Source organism: Corvus hawaiiensis, unplaced genomic scaffold (assembly GCF_020740725.1).
Source record: "Corvus hawaiiensis isolate bCorHaw1 unplaced genomic scaffold, bCorHaw1.pri.cur scaffold_298_ctg1, whole genome shotgun sequence".
NCBI lineage: Eukaryota > Metazoa > Chordata > Aves > Passeriformes > Corvidae > Corvus > Corvus hawaiiensis.
Genome location: NW_025963350.1, coordinates 16,637 through 39,210, shown reverse-complemented (window position 1 = coordinate 39,210; position 22,574 = coordinate 16,637). Strand labels below are relative to the sequence as shown.

At 57.0% G+C, this 22,574-nt stretch overlaps 2 protein-coding genes and 1 long non-coding RNA gene across 3 annotated transcripts in view; all 3 read left to right on the top strand.

The window, feature by feature from the left end:
* Positions 1-1,576: 1,576 nt before the first annotated feature.
* PEX19 (peroxisomal biogenesis factor 19) lies at positions 1,577-5,757 on the top strand (the record flags this gene model as incomplete). Its single annotated transcript, XM_048293355.1, is given in 6 exon segments — positions 1,577-1,747; positions 1,839-1,997; positions 4,902-5,006; positions 5,008-5,079; positions 5,164-5,209; positions 5,477-5,757. Coding segments are annotated over 6 exon segments (645 nt in total), but the record flags the coding sequence as incomplete, so codon positions are not given.
* On the top strand, positions 2,010-2,953 carry LOC125320939. Its single transcript, XR_007201361.1, has 2 exons — positions 2,010-2,328; positions 2,703-2,953. It is a non-coding gene; the product is annotated as an uncharacterized LOC125320939 (long non-coding RNA).
* A 949-nt stretch (positions 5,758-6,706) lies between the features above and the next one.
* LOC125320938 (DDB1- and CUL4-associated factor 8-like) overlaps positions 6,707-22,574 on the top strand; it is a 32,466-nt gene continuing 16,598 nt past the window's right edge. Inside the window, 10 exon segments of the mRNA XM_048293356.1 lie at positions 6,707-6,824; positions 8,281-8,313; positions 10,932-11,001; positions 11,910-12,032; positions 12,035-12,198; positions 12,200-12,466; positions 12,468-12,560; positions 15,705-15,845; positions 17,363-17,416; positions 17,418-17,458. Of these exon segments, the coding sequence (XP_048149313.1) occupies positions 10,953-11,001; positions 11,910-12,032; positions 12,035-12,198; positions 12,200-12,466; positions 12,468-12,560; positions 15,705-15,845; positions 17,363-17,416; positions 17,418-17,458 (932 nt within the window). The 5' untranslated portion in view covers positions 6,707-6,824; positions 8,281-8,313; positions 10,932-10,952.

Here is a 22,574-nt window from a genome sequence, read left to right as displayed (position 1 = left end):
GCCTGTTCCGGGCTGGAATCCCCCGATCCCGCTCCCTGTTCCTGCTCCCGGTCACTGTTCCCAGTCTTTGTTCCTGATCCCTGTTCCCCATTCCTGATCCCTGTTCCTGATCCCAGTCCCTGTTCCTGATCCCTGTTCCTCACCCCCAGTCCCTGTTCCTGATCCCTATTCCTGATTCCAGTCCCCGCTCCTGATCCCAGTCCCTGTTCCTGATCCCAGTCCCTGTTCCTGATCCCAGTCCCTGTTCCCAGTCTCTGTTCCCCATTCCTGTTCCCTGTTCCTGTTCCCAGTCCCTGTTCCTGATCCCTGTTCCTGTTCCCGATCCCCGTTCCTGATCCCAGTCCCCGTTCCTGATCCCAGTCCCCGTTCCTGATCCCAGTCCCCGTTCCTGATCCCTGGTTCTGTCCCCTTTCCCAGTCCTTGTCCCTGACCCCAATCCCAGTTCCTGTTCCCTGTCCCTGTTCTTGGTCACTGTTCCGGATCCCAGTCCCTCTTCCCAGTACTTGGTCCCCATTCCCAGTCCTCTTCCCTATCCCAGTTCCTGGTCCCCATTCCCAGTCCCTCTTCCCAGTCCTCTTCCCTATCCCAGTTCCTGGTCCCCATTCCCAGTCCCTCTTCCCAGTCCTCTTCCCTATCCCAATTCCTGGTCCCCATTCCCAGTCCTTGTTCCCTGCTCCAGTTCCCAGTCCCCGTCCCCATTCCTGGTCACTGTTCCCAATCCCAATCCATGTTCCCAGTCCCCTATTCCCAGTCCATGGAAGCATCCATGTCCCTGTTCCTGGTCCCTGATCCCAGTGCCTGTTCCCAATCCATGGAGGGGTCCCTATCCCAGTTCCTGGTCCCCATTCCCAGTCCCCATTCCCAGTCCCCGTTCCCAGTGCCTGTTCCCAATCCATGGAGGGGTCCCTATCCCAGTTCCTGGTCCCCATTCCCAGTCCCCATTCCCAGTCCCCGTTCCCAGTGCCTGTTCCCAATCCATGGAAGGGTCCCTATCCCAGTCCCTGTTCCCATTCCCAGTCCCCATTCCCAGTCCCCGTTTCCAGTCCCCGTTCCCAGTCCCTGTTCCCACCCCCCAGATCCGCCCTGGTGTCTTTCTGGGGGTGGGACAGGGGTTTGGGGCTCCCCAGTTGGGCTCTGGGTCTTCCTGGGTGCCCCAAAACTTCTCCGACTGCCAGCGGGGAGGAATGTTTGGAGTTTTTGGGGACGCCACGGACACGTGGGAACATTTGGGAATGTTTCCCAAGCAAGGACCAGAGTGGGGAACTCCAGAGGTCCCGGTGTCCCCCAGGGCCTCGGGACCCCCATCTGAGGTCCCCAAGGCCCCAAGTGGGGTACCTGGCATCCCCCCCCTTCCTGACCCCCATTCCCAATCCCTCAGACCCCTGGGATTCCCATTTGGGATCGGGATCTCCAAGACGAGGCCAAGCTGGGCTCCCCAGTGTCACCCCAATCCCATTTGGAATTGTCCCACCCCCCCCATTTGGGATCGGGAGCACCAAGACAAGACCCATGTGGGGTCCCCTGGTGTCCCCCCCCCATTCCCAACCCATATTCCTAATCCCACAAACCCCCCCCCATTTGGGATTGGGTTCCCCCAGCCAACACCCCAGCAGGACCCCCCATTATTCCCATTATCCCCCATCCCATTCCCAATCCCACAGGCAGCGACGTGGCCTCGCAGCAGGAATTCACCTCCTGCCTCAAGGAGACCCTGAGCGGGCTGGCCAAGAATACCAATGACCTCCAGGTATTCCCACCCCTTCCTGGGATCCTGAAGGGGTTCTCCTGGAATTCCAGAGGTTCCAGAGGTGGCTCACAGGATCCCGGGGATCCCACAGAATTCCCCGGGCTCGGAGGAGGAGCTGGCGAAGGCCCTGGAGGGGCTGGGGCTGGAGGAGGGCGGCGGGGACGGCGTCCTGCCCGTCATGCGCAGCATCATGGAGTCCCTGCTGTCCAAGGATGTGCTCTACCCCTCCCTCAAGGAGATCACCGAGAAGGTGGGACCCCCAAAATTCACCCCAAAAACGGGATCAGTGTCCTCAAAAACCCCCAGAGATGCCCCCCAAAACACACAGAAATGGTTAAAAATTGGGAAATCCACCCGAAAGTGGGATGCAAATAGGGTGAAAATGGAGCAGAAACGCCCCAAAATCTGCTCTGCGATGGCTCAGCTGCAGATATCTGTGTGAGTGACCCCGAAAATCCTAAAATTCAGCCCAGAAATGAAATCGGGGACCTCAAAACCCCCCCCCAAAATTACCGAAATCCACCCAAAAATACCCAAAAAACCGACAGGGGACCCCAAAAAACCTGGAGGTCACGGGGAAGGTGGGACCCCATAATTCACCCCAAAAACGGGATCAGCCACCTCAAAAAACCCCCAGAAATGCCCCCAAAACACACAGAAATGGTTAAAAATGGGGAAATCCACCCGAAAATGGGGTGAAAATGGAGCAGAAACGCCCCAAAATCTGCTCTGGGATGGCTCAGCTGCAGATATCTGTGTGAGTGACCCCGAAAATCCTAAAATTCTCCCCAAAAATGAAATCGGGGACCTCAAAACCCCCCAAAATTACCGGCAAGGGACCCCAAAAAACCTGGGGGGGTCCCTGAAATGGGGGGAGGCTCCCTGAAAAGCTGGGCAGCTCCTGGGGGTGTCCAAGGACGAGCTCTGCCCCTCCCTCAAGGAGGTCACCGAGAAGGTGGGACCCCAAAATTCACCCCAAAAACGGGATCAGCGTCCTCAAAAACCCCCAGAGATGCCCCCCAAAACACACAGAAATGGTTAAAAATGGGGAAAATCCACCCAAAAAAGGGGTGAAAATGGAGCAGAATCTGCTCTGGGATGGCTCAGCTGCAGATATCTGTGTGAGTGACCCTGAAAATCCTAAAATTCAGCCCAGAAATGAAATCGGGGACCTCAAAACCCCCCCCAAAATTACCGAAATCCACCCAAAAATACCCAAAAAACCGACAGGGGACCCCAAAAAACCTGGAGGTCACGGGGAAGGTGGGACCCCATAATTCACCCCAAAAACGGGATCAGCCACCTCAAAAACCCCCAGAAAATGCCCCCAAAACACACAGAAATGGTTAAAAATTGGGAAATCCACCCGAAAATGGGGTGAAAATGGAGCAGAAACACCCCAAAATCTGCTCTGGGATGGCTCAGCTGCAGATATCTGTGTGAGTGACCCCGAAAATCCTAAAATTCTCTCCAAAAATGAAATCGGGGACCTCAAAACCCCCCAAAATTACCGGCAAGGGACCCCAAAAAACCTGGGGGGGTCCCTGAAATGGGGGAGGCTCCCTGAAAAGCTGGGCAGCTCCTGGGGGTGTCCAAGGACGAGCTCTGCCCCTCCCTCAAGGAGGTCACCGAGAAGGTGGGACCCCAAAATTCACCCCAAAAATGGGATCAGCCACCTCAAAAACCCCCAGAAATGCCCCCAAAACACACAGAAATGGTTAAAAATGAGGAAAATCCACCCAAAAAAAGGGGTGAAAATGGAGCAGAATCTGCTCTGGGATGGCTCAGCTGCAGATATCTGTGTGAGTGACCCCGAAAATCCTAAAATTCAGCCCAGAAATGAAATCGGGGACCTCAAAACCCCCCCCAAAATTACCGAAATCCACCCAAAAATACCCAAAAAAACCGACAGGGGACCCCAAAAAACCTGGAGGTCACGGGGAAGGTGGGACCCCATAATTCACCCCAAAAACAGGATCAGCCACCTCAAAAACCCCCAGAAATGCCCCCAAAACACACAGAAATGGTTAAAAATGGGGAAATCCACCCGAAAATGGGGTGAAAATGGAGCAGAAACGCCCCAAAATCTGCTCTGGGATGGCTCAGCTGCAGATATCTGTGTGAGTGACCCCGAAAATCCTAAAATTCTCCCCAAAAATGAAATCGGGGACCTCAAAAACCCTCCAAAATTACCAAAATCCACCCAAAAATACCCAAAAAACCGGCAGGGGACCCCAAAAAACCTGGGGGGGTCCCTGAAATGGGGGGAGGCTCCCTGAAAAGCTGGGCAGCTCCTGGGGGTGTCCAAGGACGAGCTCTGCCCCTCCCTCAAGGAGGTCTCCGAGAAGGTGGGACCCCAAAAACCCGGCAGGGGACCCCAAAAACCTGAGGGGGGGGGGGGTCCCCAAAATCCTGGGGTCCCCAGGGTCTGTCCCTGTCACTCCTGGGGTGCCGCTGTCCCTTTTGGGGGGGGTGTTTTAGGGGGATTTGGGGTCCCTCCTTGAGGGTCTGGGGGGTCCCTGGGCTCCGTCCTTGTCACTCCCTGGGCCCTACTGGGACATTTCCCCCTTTTCTCCGGGATATTGGGGTTCCATCGGGGGTCCCGGGAGGGTCACCCCCGCTGTCCCTTCGCTGTCCCGGGGCGGTTCCCACGGTGACCCCGCTGACCCCGGAGCAGCGGGGAGCGGCTCCGGTGGGATTTGGGGGTCCCGGGGGGGTTTCGGGGCGGTTCCCACGGTGACCCCGCTGTCCCCTCGCTGTCCCGGGGGCGGTTCCCACGGTGACCCCGCTGTCCCCGGAGCAGCGGGAGCGGCTCCGGTGGGATTTGGGGGGTCCCGGGGCAGTTCCCGCTGTCCCCCCGCTGTCCCCCCCAGTACCCGGAGTGGCTGTGGCCGCACGGGCCGGCGCTGACCCCGGAGCAGCGGGAGCGGTCCCGGTGGGATTTGGGGGTCCCGGAGGGGTTTCGGGGCGGTTCCCACGGTGACCCCGCTGTCCCCGGAGCAGCGGGAGCGGTCCCGGTGGGATTTGGGGGTTCCAGGGCGGTTCCCACGGTGACCCCGCTGTCCCCCGGAGCAGCGGGAGCGGCTCCGGTGGGATTTGGGGGTCCCGGGGGGTTTCGGGGCGGTTCCCACGGTGACCCCGCTGTCCCCCCCAGTACCCGGAGTGGCTGCGGCAGCACGGGCCGGCGCTGTCCCCGGAGCAGCGGGAGCGGTTCCGGGCGCAGCAGGCGCTGATGCTCCGGATCTGCGCGGAGCTGGAGCGGGGAGCGGCCCGGGGAGCCCGAGGGGCAGCGCCGGGAGCGCTTCGAGACCCTCTTGGAGCTGATGCAGCAGGTACGGGGGACACGGGGGCACCCCAAAAGCGCCCGGCCCTACACTGACCCCCCCCCGTGTGTCCCCTCCTGTGTCCCCTCACAGCTGCAGGACCTGGGCCACCCCCCCAAGGAGCTGGTGGGGGGACACGGTGAGTGCTTGGGGACCCCACCCTAAAAGGATTTGGGGTCACCTCGGGAGATTTTGGGGTCACCTCGGGAGATTCTGGGCTCACCTCGTAGATTTTGGGGTGACCTCAAAAGATTTGGGGTTACCCCTAAAGGTTTGGGGTGATCCCATAGGGTTGGGGTGATCTCGTAGATTTGGGGTGACCCTATGGAATGAGGTGATCCCATAGATTTGGGGTGACCCTGGAAGATTTGGGGTGACCCTGGTGTGACCCCTCCCTCCCCTCCAGCCCCCCGGATTCAACCTGGAGCTGCCGGGGGGGGTCAGTGGGGAGCAGTGCCGGCTCATGTAGGGGAACTTTGGGGTCCCCACGCCCCCTGACTCGTCCGGCCCTAAATGAGTCCTTCGTGAGGATGAAGAGGATGAAGAGGAGCCCGGGGGGGGGGGGGGGGATTGGGGACCTCTCCCTCCCCCCAATTTGTGGGGTTTTTGGGGGGTGCAGGGGCCCCCATTTGGGGTGGTGTCCCCCCCTCGCCCCACGGTGTCCCCAATAAAGTGTTGGTGACGGGAGCGGCTCGGCCTGGGAATGGGGACAGGGGGACCCTAAAGGGCCATTGGGGTGGGACAGAGTGACCCTAACCAGGGGTGACCCTATAGCGACATTGGGAGGGGCAGAGTGACCCTACAGAAACGGGGGGGTGACCCTACAGGGCCATTATGGGGGGGGAGGGGACTCTGAACAGGGGGCGACCCTACAATAACATGGACACCCTACAGTAACACTGGGGGGGGGACAACAGTGACCCTACACAGGGGTGACCCTACAGTACCACTGAGGGTCACAGGGCGACCCTACAACACTGGGGGGGACACGGAGTGACCCTAACCAGGGGTGACCCTACAATGATAAGGGGGGGACACAGAGTGACCCGAACCAGGGGTGACCCTACAGTGATAAGGGGGGGACACACAGTGACCCTAACCAGGGGTGACCCTACAACACTGGGGGGGGAACACGGGGTGACCCTAACCAGGGGTGACCCTACAGTGATAAGGGGGGGACACGGAGTGACCCGAACCAGGGTGACCCTACAACACTGGGGGGGGACACGGAGTGACCCCACAATAACATTGGGGCCTGAGGCCCCCCTACAACACCACGGCAGTGACCCTGAGCAGGGCTGACCCTACAGCAGCGCTGGGGACACGGAGCGACCCTACAACAACACCGGGGGTTGGGGGGGCACCGTTCCCATGGCAACGCCGGGGGTTGGGGGGGGGCACCGTTCCCGTGGCAACGCCGGGGGTTTGGGGGGGGGGCACCGTTCCCGTGGGCAACGCCGGGGGTGGGGGGGGCACCGTTCCCATGGCAACGCCGGGGGTGGTGGGGGGGCGCCCCCGGCGCTGTCGCGCGGCGGCCGTTGCCGTTAAAGCGCCGCCCGCCGTGCCGTAAAAGCGTCGGTCGGTGCCGCCAAGCGAGCCGGCGGGGGGCGGCGCGTTAAAGATGGCGGCGGCGGGGCCCGGTGCCGGGGCCGGCGCTGGAGCGGCCGGGGGGGCCCGCGGCGGCCGCCACTGAGCCCGGCCGCACCCCCCCGGCACCGTCCCGGGAGCCCGCCGGGACCTTCCGGGACACTCGGGTCGGTGCGCGGCCTCCGCCGCTCCCTGTCCGGACGCGGCCCCAGCGGCCTCGGCCTTCCCCACCCCCGGGGCGGGGGGGCGGGGGCGGGGGGGCGGGCCCGGCGGGTGGGGGGAGGGGGAGGGGGATCCCGGGGAGGGTCAGCGGGGCCGGAGGGGGTAACGGGGGGTAACGGGGGAGGAGTTTTTGGGGGAGTCCCGGAGCCTTTGGGGGGGCCCTTGGGGGGGCGGGCCCGGAGCCTTTTGGGGGCCCCTCAGGGAGGCCCTGATCACCCCTGGGGGGGCCCTGAGCCTTCGGGGGGGGTTTGGGGGTCCCTGGGGGTCCCTCAGCCTTTGGGGGGGCCCTGGGCCTTGAGGGGACCCCTTGGGGAGGCTCCTTGAGTGTTTGGGGGGGGCTCCCTGAGCGTCTGGGGGGGGCCCCTCAAGTTTTGGGGTGTCCTGGGTGGGGAGGGGTCCCTGATCCTTTGGGGGTCCCCTTAGAGGGGTCCTTGAGTGTTCTGGGGGGGCCCTTGAGCCTTTGGGGGTTCTGGGGGGGGTCCCTGAATATTTGGGGAGACCCTGGAGGGGTCCCTGAGTTTTTTGGGGTGTGGGAGGGATCTGTGATTTTTTTGGGGTGACCCTCAAGCCTTTGGAAGGGTTTGGGAGGGGGGTCCCCGAATATTTGGGGGGGGGGTCCCTGAGTTTTTTTGGGGCCTCCTGAATCTGTGAAGGATCCCAGAGATTTTTTGGGGGGGGGCTCGGGGGAATCCCTGAATTTTTGGGGGGCGTCTTGAGGAGGTTCCTGAGGTTTTGGGGGATCCCTGAGACCTTTGGGGGGGGGTTTGGGGCCCCCCCCTCCCACCCCCCAAAATCCAAAGCTCCTCATTCTTGGCCCTTCCAGAACAGTCCGGGGGGGGTCCCCAGGAATTGGGGGGGGGGGTCCCCAAAAATCGGGAATGTCCAGGAATTGAGGGGGGGGGTCCCCAAAAATTGGGATCCCCAGGGATTTTCTGGGATTTTTTGGGATTTCCTGGGAATCAAGGGGTCCCCAAAAATTTGGGATCCCCCAGGGATTTTCTGGGATTTTCTGGGATTTCCTGGGAATCGGGGGGGGTCCCCAAAAATTTGGGATCCCCCAGGGACTGAGGGGATTTTCTGGGATTTCCTGGGAATCGGGGGGTCCCCAAAAATTTGGGATCCCCCAGGGATTGAAGGGATTTTCTGGGGTTTCCTGGGAATCGGGGGGTCCCCAAAAATTTGGGATCTCCCAGGGATTGAGGGGATTTTCTGGGGTTTCCTGGGAATCGGCGGGGTCCCCAAAAATCAGGGGTGATTTCCCAGGGATCAGGGGGATTCCCCATGGGATTTGGGATTTTTTCCCAAAAATCTGGGATGGTTCTCCTTGGATTTGGGGGGGGGTTCCCCGAAATTTGGGGGTCCCTGGGATTTGACCCCGTGCTCCCCCTCCCCTCCCCCCAGCTCCAGCCCCGCTGTCCCCGGCACCTGGCACAGGTGAGTGTGCCCGGGATCCCGCGGGGATTTTTGGGATTCCCGGGATTCCCTGGGCCTTGGGAACTCCTGGGAATGCTCCTGGAAATCTGGGAATGCTCCTGAGGCACACGGGGCTCGTTAACAGCCCCGTTAATTAGGGAATGGGCTCGAGGTGTTCCCAAAAAAACTCTGGAAAATCCATAGGGAAGGGGGAGCCCGGGATGCTCCCAGATGGGAATTCTGGATTCCCATGGGATTCCCAAGGGGAAGCCGCTTAATTAGCACTAATTAACGGCTCATTAACGGGACCTGTCAGGCTCCCAGGAAGGGTTGGGATTATCCACCGGAAGTCCTGGAAAACTGGGAGTGTCTGGATGGGGTTTTCCTGGGGCGGGGGGGTGGGGTTTTGGGGTGAAAGGGGCTCGGGGGGGAGGGGGGGGGAGGGGTTTGAACACCCCAAAACCGTCGGGGGGGGAGGGGAGGGCTCCGATCCCAGAGGATTTGGGGGCTCCATCCCAGAGGAATTGGGGGTTCTGTTCCAAGGGATTTGGGGGCTCCATCCTGGAGGAGTTGGAGGATTCCATCCCTGAGGATTTGGGGGCTCCATCCCTGGGGATTTAGGGGGCTCCATCACAAAGGGAATTGGGAATTCCATCCTTGAGGATTTCAGGGCTCCATCCCAAGGGATTTGGGGGCTCCATCCCAGAGGAATTGTGGGTTCCATCCCAGAGGATTTGGGGGCTCCATCCCTGGGGATTTGGGGCCTTGATCTCCAAGGAGTTGGGGGTTCTGTTCCAAGGGATTTGGGGTTTCCATCCTGGAGGAGTTGGAGGATTCCATCCCGGAGGATTTGGGGGCTCCATCCCGGAGGATTTGGGGGCTCTGATCCTGGGGGATTTAGGGGCTCCATCCATCACGCAAAGGAATTGGGAATTCCATCCTTGAGGATTTGGGGGCTCCATCCCAGAGGATTTGGGGGCTCCATCCCTGAGGAATTGTGGGTTCCATTCTGAGGGATTTGGGGCCTTGATCTCCAAGGAGTTGGGGGTTCTGTTCCAAGGGATTTGGGGTTTCCATCCTGGAGATTTGGGGGCTCTGATCCTGGGGGATTTGGGGGCTCCATCACAAAGGAATTGGGAATTCCATCCTTGAGGATTTCAGGGCTCCATCCCAGAGGATTTGGGGTTTCCATCCCTGGGGATTTGGGAGCTCCATCCCAGAGGATTTGGGGGCTCCATCCCAGAGGAATCCTGGGCTGCCGGAATGTTGGATTTGTGGAATTTTGGGAGCACCAGGGGTGGCTGGAACCGATCCCACGAGGAATTTGGGCCGTGTGGGATGGACAGGACCATCCCCTGGGGATGACTCTGGAATTGCTGCCCAGTCTGTCCCAGTTTGTCCCAGTTTGGGGAGGCTGGGCCGGGGCAGATCCCAATTCCAGAGGCTCTGGAATGCCCTGGGATATTTTTGGGCCGGGATATTTTCCCTGTCAGGCCAGGAATGCCGAGCCTGTCCAGATGCGTCCCCAGGCAGCCGCGGAATCCCGGGATTTTGTTGTTGTTCCCCGCAATTCCCAGAGTTTTCCACCCTCCAGAGGGGGCTGATGGATCGGGAATGGATTCCTTCCCTCTGGAAGTTTTGTTCCCAGTCCCTCACCTCGGAGTGGAAGCAAAAAATTCCTTGGGGTGGAAGCAAAAATGGTGGGATTTGAAGGGGGAGAATAATTCCCATGCTCAGCTTTGGAATTCTGTGGAATTCCAGTGGAATTCCGGCTCTCCTGCCCATTCCCATGGATTTTGGGGCTGCCCAAAGTGGGTTTTGGGGGGGACACCCAGGTGTCCAGTGCTCTCCTGGAGAGATTCCAGAGGGAATTTTTTGTGGGAATGTGTTTAAAAAAGTGTCCCTGGGGTGAAAAATTCCTTGGGATCAGCTTTTCCTGGGATGCTGAGCCCGGTGGCTGGGTGTCCTGGAGCCTTCCCAGGTGGTTTTTTCCTTGAAAAATGGCAATTTTGGGAACGGCCACGCCAGGGTTGGGTGTTCCAGAACTTCCTCGTTGGTTTTCCCTTGGGAAAATGGGGATTTTGGGAGCAGCCGGTGGTGCTGTGGAGCCCGTGGAAGGTGGGGAAAATGGGAATTTTGTGGGGGAATGTTCAAAAATGGATCCCTGGGATCACAAATCCCTCGGGATCGGCTTTTCCTGGGAATGCTGAGCGAGGGCCGGGTGTCCTGCAGCTTTCCCAGGTGGTTTTTCCATGGAAAATGGAATTTTTGGGAACATCCGTGGTACTGGGGGGGCCTGTGGCCGGGGGGGAAAATGGGAATTTTTTGTGGGAATGTTTCAAAATGGATCCCTGGGAGTTCCAGATTCCTTGGGATGGGAATTCCTTGGGATTCCCGGGAATGCTGAGCCAGGGCTGGGTGTCCTGGAGCCTTCCCAGGTGGTTTTTCTATGGAAAATGGGGATTTTGGGAACAGCCACCCCAGGGTTGGGTGTCCTGCAGCCTTCCCAGGTGGTTTTTCCATGGAAAATGGGGATTTTGGGAACATCTTTGGTGCCGTGGGGGGGGTTGGGGACACGGGGACAGCGGGGGGTGGCCGTGGCAGGGCCGCTCCAGCCCCGTGTCCCGCTGTCCCCGCAGGGAATCCCGCGGGAAGCGGCGATGTCCGACAGAGGCGGCGGCATGGACGGCAGGACGGACATCGCCAACGGTGAGGGGACAGCTGGGGACAGCTGGGGACACCGAGGGAGACGGGGGGACAGCCAGGGGGGACAGGGAAGGGGACAGGGGACAGCCAGGGGGACAGGGGACAGCCAGGGGGATGCTCAGGCGTCAGGGAGGGGGACAGGAGATGCCATGGGGGACAGAGGGACACCCAGAGGGACAGGGAGGAGGACAGGGGGACACTCTGAGGGACAGAGGGGACAGGGAGGGGGACAGCCAGGGACACAGGGGACACCCGGAGGGACGGGGGGACACCCAGAGGGACAGGGAGGGGGGACAGGGGGACAGCCAGGGACACGGGGGACACCCAGAGGGACCCCAGGGGGACAGGGGACAGGCAGGGGGATAAGGAGAGGGACAAGGGACAAACAGGGAGAGGCTCACGGTGGCACTGGGGGGGGACACTGGGACAGGGTGGCAGCGAGGGGTGGCAGTGATGGTGCCATGGGGACGGTGAATGTGGCAGTGATGGGGACAGGGGTGGCAGCAATGGCAGCAGTGATGGTGGCAGGGTGACAGTGAGGGTGACAAAGTGATGGTGGTGGTGACAGTGACGGTGCCACCACGCTGTCCCCCATGGTGGGTGGCAGTGTCGAGCTGTCCCCAGGCGGTGTGACACCGGTGACACTGTCCCTGTCCCCAGGCGGCGTGTGACAGTGTGACACTGTCCGTGTCCCCATGGCGGTGTGACAGTGTCCTTGTCCCCAGGCACCCTGCTGAGCAGTGAGGGTGACCCTGGTGACACTGTCCCTGTCCTCATGGTGACACTGTGATGTCCCCGTGTCCCCAGGCGCCCTGCTGAGCAGTGTGGTGACCCCGGTGACACTGCTGTCCCCCTGTCCCCAGGCAGCCTGCTGAGCACTGTGGGTGACACTGCTGTCCCCCTGTCCCCAGGCAGCCTGTCGAGCAGCCCCGAGGAGATGTCAGCCGAGGAGGGCCGTGAGACATCCTCAGGGATCGAGGTGGAGGCGTCCGACCTCAGCCTGAGCCTGACCGGCGACGACGCCGGGGCCGCGCGCGGGGCCGGGCCAGCGACAGCGACAGCTCCGGGGACAAGGACAGCGACAGCATGGACGACACCGGCCACTACTCTATCCCCGAGGAGCCGCGGCAGGACGAGGACGAGGACGAGGACGACGAGGAGGAGGAGGAGCCGCGCGCCCGGCGCAGGGGACCCCGCAACGCGGCCGCCCCACGAGCGCGACTCGTCGGACGAGGAGCAGGCGCTGGAGGACTGGGTGGCCTCGGAGACGTGGGCGCTGCCGCGGCCGCGCTGGAGGGCGATCCCGGCGCTGCGGCAGCGCCAGCTGGGCGGCTGCTCCCGCTTCGTGTCGCAGGCGTGCGGGGCCCGGCTGTTCGTGCAGAAATTCCGGCTGCAGCACGGCCTGGAGGGGCACACGGGCTGCGTCAACACCCTGCACTTCAACCAGCGCGGCACCCGCCTGGCCAGCGGGCAGCGACGACCTCAAGGTGTTGGTGTGGGACTGGCTGCGGCGCCGGCCCGTGCTGCAGTTCGACAGCGGGCACAAGAGTAACGTCTTCCAGGTGGGAATGGCGCGGGGAGCGGCGTGGGAATGGGGATGGGAATGGCGGGGAGGAGAGGTGGGGTGGGATGGGGGCGGTGAAATCCTAAAGGTGCGCCCTGAGGGAGGTCGTTGGGATGGGTTTCCCAAAGTTCATAGGTGTGTCCTGAAGTTTGTCATCTTTAAGGGGCTCTTTTTGGGGTGGGAGAGGATGCCAGGAAGGGCTCAGCTGGGAAAGGGATGCTTGGGAAAGGATTTGGGAACGGGTCCCCAAATCCCCCAGATGTGTCCTGAAATCCGTCATCTTCAGGGTCTTTTTTGGGGTGGGAGAGGATGCCAGGAACAGCTCAGCTGGGAAAAGGATGGTTGGGAAAGGTGCCAGTGGAGTAGAGGGAAGTGGGGAGCAGTTTGGGTGGAATTGACCCCCCAAATCCCCCAGATGTGTCCTAAAATCCGTCATCTTCAGGAGCTCTTTTTGGGGTGGGAGAGGATCCCAGGAACAGCTCAGCTGGGAAGGGGAATGCTTGGGAAGGGGATCTGGGAACAGGTCCCCAAATCCCACAGACTGACCCCCCAGATCCCACAGGAGTGCCCTAAAATCCATCATCTTCAGGGTCTCTTTTTGGGGTGGGAGAGGATGCCAGGAACAGCTCAGCTGGGGATGGTTGGGAAAGGATTTGGGAGCAGTTTGGGTGGAATTGACCCCGCCAAATCCCCCAGATACATCCTAAAATCCGTCATCCTCAGGGTCCCTGTTTGGGGTGGGGAGAGGATCCCGGGAAGAGCTCAGCTGGGAAAAAGATGGTTGGGAAAGGTGTGACTGGAGCAAGGGGATGTGGGAATATTGTGGATGCTCTGTAGGGGGAACTGGCTCCTAAATCCCACAGATGTGCCCTGAAATCCATCAGCCTGAGGGTCCCTGTTTGGGGTGGGAGAGGATCCCAGGAAGAGCTCAGCTGGGAAAAGGATGGTTGGGAAAGGTGCCAGTGGAGTAGAGGGAAGTGGGAGCAGTTTGGGTGGAATTGACTCCCAAAATCCCCCAATTTGACTCCCAAAATCCCCCAGATGTGCCCTAAAATCCATTATCTTCGGGGTCCCTGTTTGGGGGTGGGGAGAGGATCCCAGGAAGGGCTCAGCTGGGAAGGGGGATGCTTGGGAAAGGATTTGGGAACGGGTCAGGTGGAATTGACCCCCCAAACCCCCAGATATATCCTAAAATCCGTCATCTTCGGGGGCTCTTTTTGGGGTGGGAGAGGATGCCAGGAACAGCTCAGCTGGGAAAGGGGATGCTTGGGAAAGGATTTGGGAGCAGTTTGGGTGGAATTGACCCCCCAAATCCCCCAGATGTGTCCTAAAATCCGTCATCCTCAGGGTCCCTGTTTGGAGTGGGAGAGGATCCCAGGAAGGGCTCAGCTGGGAAGGGAATGCTTGGGAAAGGTGTGACTGGAGCAAGGGGATGTGGGAATATTGTGGATGCTCTGTAGGGGGAACTGGCTCCTAAATCCCCCAGATGTGCCCCAAAATCTGCCGTGCTGAGGTCCATGTTTGGACACGGGGATGAATCCCGGGAAAAGTTCACCTGAGCTAAGGGATGCTCAGGGAAGGAGGTGGGAACAGGTCCCCCAATCGCACAGATGTGCCCTAAAATCCCGATCCCGAGGGATGAGGATGAGGAAGGGGCTGGGGGGGGATCCCAGGAAAGCCTCAGCTGAGGCTGGGAATGGTTTGGGTGGATCTGATCCCCAAATCCCACGGGTTTGCCCTGGGATTCCCCATCCTGTGGGGATCCAGGCGGGATGGGGGTCGGGATCGGCTGGTTCCTGGCAGAGGGCTTGGAAGGGTTGGGATAATTCCCGGGGGATCTGTGGGTGCTTTGTGGGGGAGTTTGGGATAATTGGCAGCATGATTCCCAGCAAAGGCAGGAGAGCTTGGATGGTTCCCTGGAGAAAGGTGGGATTTGCTGGGAATGCCGGGGTCATCTTGGGATGATTCCCAAGGGAGCCAGGAGGATTCCAAAGGGAAAGCTTGGGATGATTCCTGGGAGAGCTGAGGTTGGTTCCCAGGAGAGCCGGGTTGGTTCCCAGGAGAGTTTGGGATGGTGGCTCAGGGGATTCCCGGGAGAGGTTTGGGATATTTCCAGGAGAGTTTGGGATAATGGCTCAGGGGATTCCCGGGAGAGTTTGGGATATTCCCGGGAGAGTTTGGGATATTTCCAGGAGAGTTTGGGATAATGGCTCAGGGGAGTTTGGGATATTTCCAGGAGAGTTTGGGATGATGGTTCAGGGGATTCCCAGGAGAGTTTGGGATATTCCCAGGAGAGTTTGGGATATTTCGAGAAGAGTTTGGGATATTCCCAGGAGAGTTTGGGATGGTGGCTCAGGGGATTCCCGGGGAGAGTTTGGGATATTCCCAGGAGAGTTTGGGATATTCCCAGGAGAGTTTGGGATAATGGCTCAGGGATTCCCAGGAGAGTTTGGGATGGTGGCTCAGGGGATTCCCGGGAGAGTTTGGGATATTCCCAGGAGAGTTTGGGATAATGGCTCAGGGGATTCCTGGAGAGTTTGGGATATTCCCAGGAGAGTTTGGGATATTCCCAGGAGATTTTGGGATAATGGCTCAGGGGATTCCCGGGAGAGTTTGGGATATTCCCAGGAGATTTTGGGATAATGGCTCAGGGGATTCCCGGGAGAGTTTGGGATATTCCCAGGAGATTTTGGGGATAATGGCTCAGGGGATTCCTGCGAGTGCTCAGGATGATTCCCAGTGAAGCTGAGGGTGATTCCTGGGAGAGCTCGGGATAACTGCCGGGATGATTCCAGGAGAGCCAGGAGACCTCGGGATCATTCCTGGGGGAGCTTGGGATGATTCCTGGCAGAGTTTTGGGATGATTCCCAGGACAGCTGGGCTGATTCCTGGCAGAGCTTGGGACAATCCCCACAATGATTCCCAGGAGAGTTCGGGATAATTCCCACCACTATTCTTGGGAGAGCTTGAGATGATTCCCAAGAGAACCAACACAATTCCCTGGACATCCGACATAATTCCCAGAACAACTCCCAGGCCAATTCCCACCAGCACCTTCCCCTCCCCATTCCTCCTCTCCACCCACCACTCCCCTTCTCCCTTTTTCCTACCTTTTTTCCCTCTTTTTTCCGGTGTTTTCCAGGCCAAATTCCTGCCCAACAGCGGCGACTCCACGCTGGCCATGTGTGCCCGGGACGGGCAGGTGAGGGTGGCCGAGCTCTCGGCCACTCAGTGCTGCCGCAGCACCAAGCGCGTGGCCCAGCACAAGGGAGCCTCCCACAAGGTGAGCTGGCATTTGGGAATGGCAAATCCCAGGATTTGGCTTGCCTGGGAATGGGGAATGGGATTGACCCCCCTCCCCCCCAGATCCCACAGGAGTGCCCTAAAATCCGTCATCTTCAGGGTCTCTTTTTGGGGTGGGAGAGGATCCCAGGAAGAGCTCAGCTGGGCCAGAGGATGGTTGGGAAAGGATCTGGGAACGGGTCCCCAAATCCCACAGATTGACCCCCCAGATGCCACAGGAGTGTCCTAAAATCCGTCATCTTCAGGGTCTCTGTTTGGGGTGGGAGAGGATCCAGGAAGGGCTCAGCTGGGAAGGGAATGCTTGGGAAAGGTGTGACTGGAGCAAGGGGATGTGGGAATATTGTGGATGCTCTGTAGGGGGAACTGGCTCCTAAATCCCCCAGATGTGCCCCAAAATCTGCCGTGCTGAGGTCCATGTTTGGACACGGGGATGAATCCCGGGAAAAGTTCACCTGAGCTAAGGGGATGCTCAGGGAAGGAGGTGGGAACAGGTCCCCCAATCGCACAGATGTGCCCTAAAATCCCGATCCCGAGGGATGAGGATGAGGAAGGGGCTGGGGGGGGATCCCAGGAAAGCCTCAGCTGAGGCTGGGAATGGTTTGGGTGGATCTGATCCCCAATCCCACGGGTTTGCCCTGGGATTCCCCATCCTGTGGGGATCCAGGCGGGATGGGGGTCGGGATCGGGCTGGTTCCTGGCAGGAGGGCTTGGAAGGGTTGGGATAATTCCCGGGGGATCTGTGGGTGCTTTGTGGGGGAGTTTGGGATAATTGGCAGCATGATTCCCAGCAAAGCCAGGAGAGGGAAACACGGTGGGAATGGTCGCTGGGATGGGGGGGGTTCACCTGGGATGGCACCTGTGGTGAGCGGGTGGCTCAAGGAGTGGATTCTGTTCGGCTGCTCCTTTTCCTGAAGATCAGGGGTGGGTTTTTTTTGGGAGAAAGGAAGGGATTTTCCCACTTTCTGGAAGCAATTCCCGAATATTTAAAGGCTTGGATGTACCCTTTGTCACCTGCGAGCTCTTGGTGACTTCACCACTGAGCTCTTGGTGACTTCACCACTCGGGGTGAGGGGGGATCCAGTTTTTCTCCATTAAAATCAAAGTTTTTTGGGAGAAAAGAAGGATTTTTTTCTCACTTTTAGGGAGCAAATGGAATCGATTCCCAAATATTTCAACCCTTGGATGTGCCATTGTCACCTGTGACGTCACTTGTCACATCACTGTGACGTCATCTGCAGCCTCCAGTGACATCACCCCATGCTCAGCTCCATTAAAATCTGGGAATTTCGGGGATTTTCCCACTTTTTGGTTGCAATTCAAACCTTTGGCTGTGCTGTTGTCCCGATGATGTCACCCCCTATGATGTCCCCCCTCCCGATGACATCACCGCTGTTCAGGGATCCCCAAACCTGGGGGTTTTCGGTGTGGATTTTCCTGGTTTTGGGGATTTTTGGGAGCCATTCCCGTTGTTTTTTCCCTGTTTTCCCCCAATCCCAGCTGGCGCTGGAGCCGGACTCACCCTGCACGTTCCTGTCGGCGGGGGAGGACGCCGGTGGTCTTCACCATCGATCTGCGGCAGGACCGGCCTGCCTCGTGAGTGGCCAGGAAATTGGGAATTCTGAGGGGAAAAATGGGAATTCTGAGGGGAAAATTGAGAATTCTGGGCAGGAAACGGGGATTCTGGGCGAGAAATGGGGAATTGTGGGGGTGAAATGGGGATTCTGTGGAAAAAAAAGGGGATTTGGGATGGGAAATGGGGATCCCATCGACCTGCGGCAGGAGCAGCCTGCATTGTGAGTGACCGGAAAAAGGAGAATTGTGAGGGGAAAAATGGGAATTCTGAGGGGGAAAAGTGAGAGTTCTGAGGGGAAAAATGAGAATTCTGAGGGGAAAAACGGGAATTCTGGGGATGAAATGGGGATTCTGTGGAAAAAAAAGGGGATTTAGGGTGGGAAATGGGGATCCCATAGACCTGCAGCAGGACCAACCTGCATTGTGAGTGACTGGAAAAGGGGAATTGTGAGAGGAAAAAGGGGAATTCTGAGGGGAAAAAGGGGAATTCTGAGGAGAAAAATGGGAATTCTGAGGGGAAAATCAGGATTTCTGGAAGAATAATGGGGGTTGGGGGGAGAAAATGGGGGTTTGGAAGGAATAATGGGGATTCCATCGACCTGCAGCCGGACCAGCCTGCATCGTGAGTGACTGGAAAAATGGGAATTCTGAGAGGGAAAATGGGAATTCTGAGGGGAAAAATGAGAATTCTGGGGGGAAAATCAGGAATTCTGAGGGTGAAATGGGAATTCTGTGGGGAAAAGAGGGGGATTTGGGATGGGAAAAGGGGATTCCATAGACCTGTGGCAGGACCGGCCTCCATTGTGAGTGACTGGAAAAATGGGAATTGTGAGGGGAAAAGTGAGAATTCTGAGGGGAAAATCAGGAATTGTGGCGACGAAATGGGGATTCTGTGGGGAAAAAAAGGGGATTTAGGGTGGGAGATGGGGATCCCATCGACCTGCGGCAGGACCAGCCCCCATCGTGACTGGATAAACAGGAATTCTGAGGGGAAAATCAGGAATTCTGAGGGGAGATAAAGGAGAATTCTGAGGAGAAAATCAGGAATTCTGGGGATGAAATGGGGATTCTGTGGAAAAAAAGGGGATTTGGGATGGGAAATGGGGATCCCCATCGACCTGCAGCAGGACCAGCCTGCATCGTGAGTGACCAGAAAAAGGAGAATTGTGAGGGGAAAAATGGAATTCTGAGGGGAAAAGTGAGAATTCTGAGGGGAAAAATGAGAATTCTGAGGGGAAAAACGGGAATTCTGGGATGAAATGGGGGATTCTGTGGAAAAAAAGGGGATTTAGGGTGGGAAATGGGGATCCCATAGACCTGCAGCAGGACCAACCTGCATTGTGAGTGACTGGAAAAGGGGAATTGTGAGAGGAAAAAGGGGAATTCTGAGGGGAAAAAGGGGAATTCTGAGGAGAAAAATGGGAATTCTGAGGGGAAAATCAGGATTTCTGGAAGAATAATGGGGGTTGGGGGGGAGAAAATGGGGGTTTGGAAGGAATAATGGGGATTCCATCGACCTGCAGCCGGACCAGCCTGCATCGTGAGTGACTGGAAAAATGGGAATTCTGAGAGGGAAAATGGGAATTCTGAGGGGAAAAATGAGAATTCTGGGGGGAAAATCAGGAATTCTGAGGGTGAAATGGGAATTCTGTGGGAAAAGAGGGGGATTTGGGATGGGAAAAGGGGATTCCATAGACCTGTGGCAGGACCGGCCTCCCATTGTGAGTGACTGGAAAAATGGGAATTGTGAGGGGAAAAGTGAGAATTCTGAGGGGAAAATCAGGAATTGTGGCGACGAAATGGGGATTCTGTGGGGAAAAAAAGGGGATTTAGGGTGGGAGATGGGGATCCCATCGACCTGCAGCAGGACCAGCCCCCATCGTGACTGGATAAACAGGAATTCTGAGGGGAAAATCAGGAATTCTGAGGGGAATAAAGAGAATTCTGAGGAGAAAATCAGGAATTCTGGGGATGAAATGGGGATTCTGTGGAAAAAAAGGGGATTTGGGATGGGAAATGGGGATCCCATCGACCTGCGGCAGGACCAGCCTGCATCGTGAGTGACCGGAAAAAGGAGAATTGTGAGGGGAAAAATGGGAATTCTGAGGGGAAAAGTGAGAATTCTGAGGGGAAAAATGAGAATTCTGAGGGGAAAAACGGGAATTCTGGGGATGAAATGGGGATTCTGTGGAAAAAAAAGGGGATTTAGGGTGGGAAATGGGGATCCCATAGACCTGCAGCAGGACCAACCTGCATTGTGAGTGACTGGAAAAGGGGAATTCTGAGGGGGAAAAAATGGGAATTCTGAGGGGGAAAATCAGGATTTCTGGAAGAATAATGGGGGTTGGGGGGAGAAAATGGGGGTTTGGAAGGAATAATGGGGATTCCAGTCGACCTGCAGCCGGACCAGCCTGCATCGTGAGTGACTGGAAAAATGGGAATTCTGAGAGGGAAAATGGGAATTCTGAGGGGAATAATGAGAAATCTGAGGGGAAAATCAGGAATTGTGGGGGATGAAATGGGGATTCTGTGGGGAAAAAAAAGGGGATTTGGAGTGGGAAAAGGGGATCCCATAGACCTGTGGCAGGATCGGCCTGCATCGTGAGTGACTGGAAAAATGGGAATTGTGAGGGGGGAAAATGGGAATTCTGAGGGGAAAGTGAGAATTCTGAGGGGAAAATCAGGAATTCTGAGGGTGAAATGGGGATTCTGGGGGAAAAGAGGGGGATTTGGGGTGGGAAATGGGGATCCCATAGACCTGCAGCAGGACCAGCCTGCATTGTAAGTGATGGGAAAAAGGGGAATTCTGAGGGGAAAAACGAGAATTCTAAGGGGAAAAGTGAGTATTCTGAGGGGAAAAACGGGAATTCTGGGGATGAAATGGGGATTCTGTGGAAAAAAAAGGGGATTTAGGGGTGGAAATGGGGATCCCATAGACCTGCAGCAGGACCAACCTGCATTGTGAGTGACTGGAAAAGGGGAATTCTGAGGGGAAAATCAGGATTTCTGGAAGAATAATGGGGGGTTGGGGGGAGAAAATGGTTGTTTGGAAGGAATAATGGGGATTCCATTGACCTGCAGCTGGACCAGCCTGCATTGTGAGTGACTGGAAAAATGGAATTCTGAGAGGGAAAATGGGAATTCTGAGGGGAATAATGAGAAATCTGAGGGGAAAATCAGGAATTCTGGGGATGAAATGGGGATTCTGTGGGGAAAAAAAGGGATTTGGAGTGGGAAAAGGGGATCCCATAGACCTGTGGCAGGACTGGCCTGCATCGTGAGTGACTGGAAAAATGGGAATTGTGAGGGGGGGAAAATGGGAATTCTGAGGGGAAAGTGAGAATTGAGGGGAAAAATGGGAATTCTGAGGGGAAAATCAGGAATTGTGGGGATGAAATGGGGATTCTGTGGGGAAAAAAAGGGGATTTGGAGTGGGAAAAGGGGATCCCATAGACCTGTGGCAGGACTGGCCTGCATCGTGAGTGACTGGAAAAATGGGAATTGTGAGGGGGAAAAATGGGAATTCTGAGGGGAAAAGTGAGAATTCTGAGGGGAAAATCAGGAATTCTGAGGGTGAAATGGGGATTCTGGGGGAAAAGAGGGGGATTTGGGGGTGGGAAATGGGGATCCCCTAGACCTGCAGCAGGACCAGCCTGCATTGTAGGTGACGGGAAAAAAGGGGAATTCTGAGGGGAAAAACGAGAATTCTGAGGGGAAAAGTGAGAATTCTGAGGGGAAAAACGGGAATTCTGGGGATGAAATGGGGATTCTGTGGAAAAAAAAGGGGAAAAAAAAGGGGATTTGGGGTGGGAAATGGGGATCCCATAGACCTGCAGCAGGACCAGCCTGCATTGTGAGTGACTGGAAAAGGGGAATTCTGAGGGGAAAATCAGGATTTCTGGCAGAATAATGGGGGTTGGGGGGAGAAAATGGGGGTTTGGAAGGAATAATGGGGATTCCATCGACCTGCAGCCGGACCAGCCTGCATTGTGAGTGACTGGAAAAATGGGAATTCTGAGAGGGAAAATGGGAATTCTGAGGGGAATAATGAGAAATCTGAGGGGAAAATCAGGAATTGTGGGGATGAAATGGGGATTCTGTGGGGAAAAAAAGGGGATTTGGAGTGGGAAAAGGGGATCCCATAGACCTGTGGCAGGACTGGCCTGCATCGTGAGTGACTGGAAAAATGGGAATTGTGAGGGGGGAAAAATGGGAATTCTGAGGGGAAAGTGAGAATTCTGAGGGGAATAATGGGAATTCTGAGGGGAAAATCAGGAATTCTGAGGGTGAAATGGGGATTCTGTGGGGAAAAAAAAGGGGATTTGGGGTGGGAAAAGGGGATTCCATTGACCTGTGGCAGGATCGGCCTGCATCGTGAGTGACTGGAAAAATGGGAATTGTGAGGGGAAAAGTGAGAATTCTGAAGGGAAAATCAGGAATTCTGAGGGGAAAATGGGAATTCTGAGGGGGAAATGGAATTCTGAGGGGGAAATGGGGTTCTGGCGGGAAATGGGGAATTGTGGGGTGAAATGGGGATTTGGGGCAGGGAAAAGGGGATCTTTTAGGGGGGGAAAATGGGGATTTGAGGGGTGAGGAGAGGTGTGGGTTTGGGGAGTAACAGGGGGGATGTGGGGAAAAACGGGAATCGGGGGTGGAGACAGCCGGGATTTGGGGGGAAAATTGGGGTTTTTTGGGAAATCGGGGATTTGGGGGAAATCGGGTTATTTTTGTGGGCAAAATGGGTTGGGGTTTTTTGGGGAAATGGAGATGTTGGGGAGATAAAATGGATTTTTTTTTTAATGGCTATTTTTGAGGAAAATGTATTTTTTTGGGAAAGCTGATCAATTACTTTTTAATCAGATTAATTTGGGGAAGAAAACATTTTTTCTTGGGAAAGCAGGTTGGGGTTTTTTGGGAAAAACCACTCGGTTTTGAGGAAAAACCATTGGGTTTTTGAGGGAAACCAGGAATTTTGGGGAGAAAACTGATTCTTTTTAGAGGGAAAACCAGGATGTTTTGTGGAAAAAGCAGGGATTTTTGGGGGGGAAAAATGGGGATTTTTTAGGGGAAAAATGGGGATTTTTTAGGGGAAAAATGGGGATTTTTTGGGAAAAAATGGGGATTTTTTTGTGGGAAA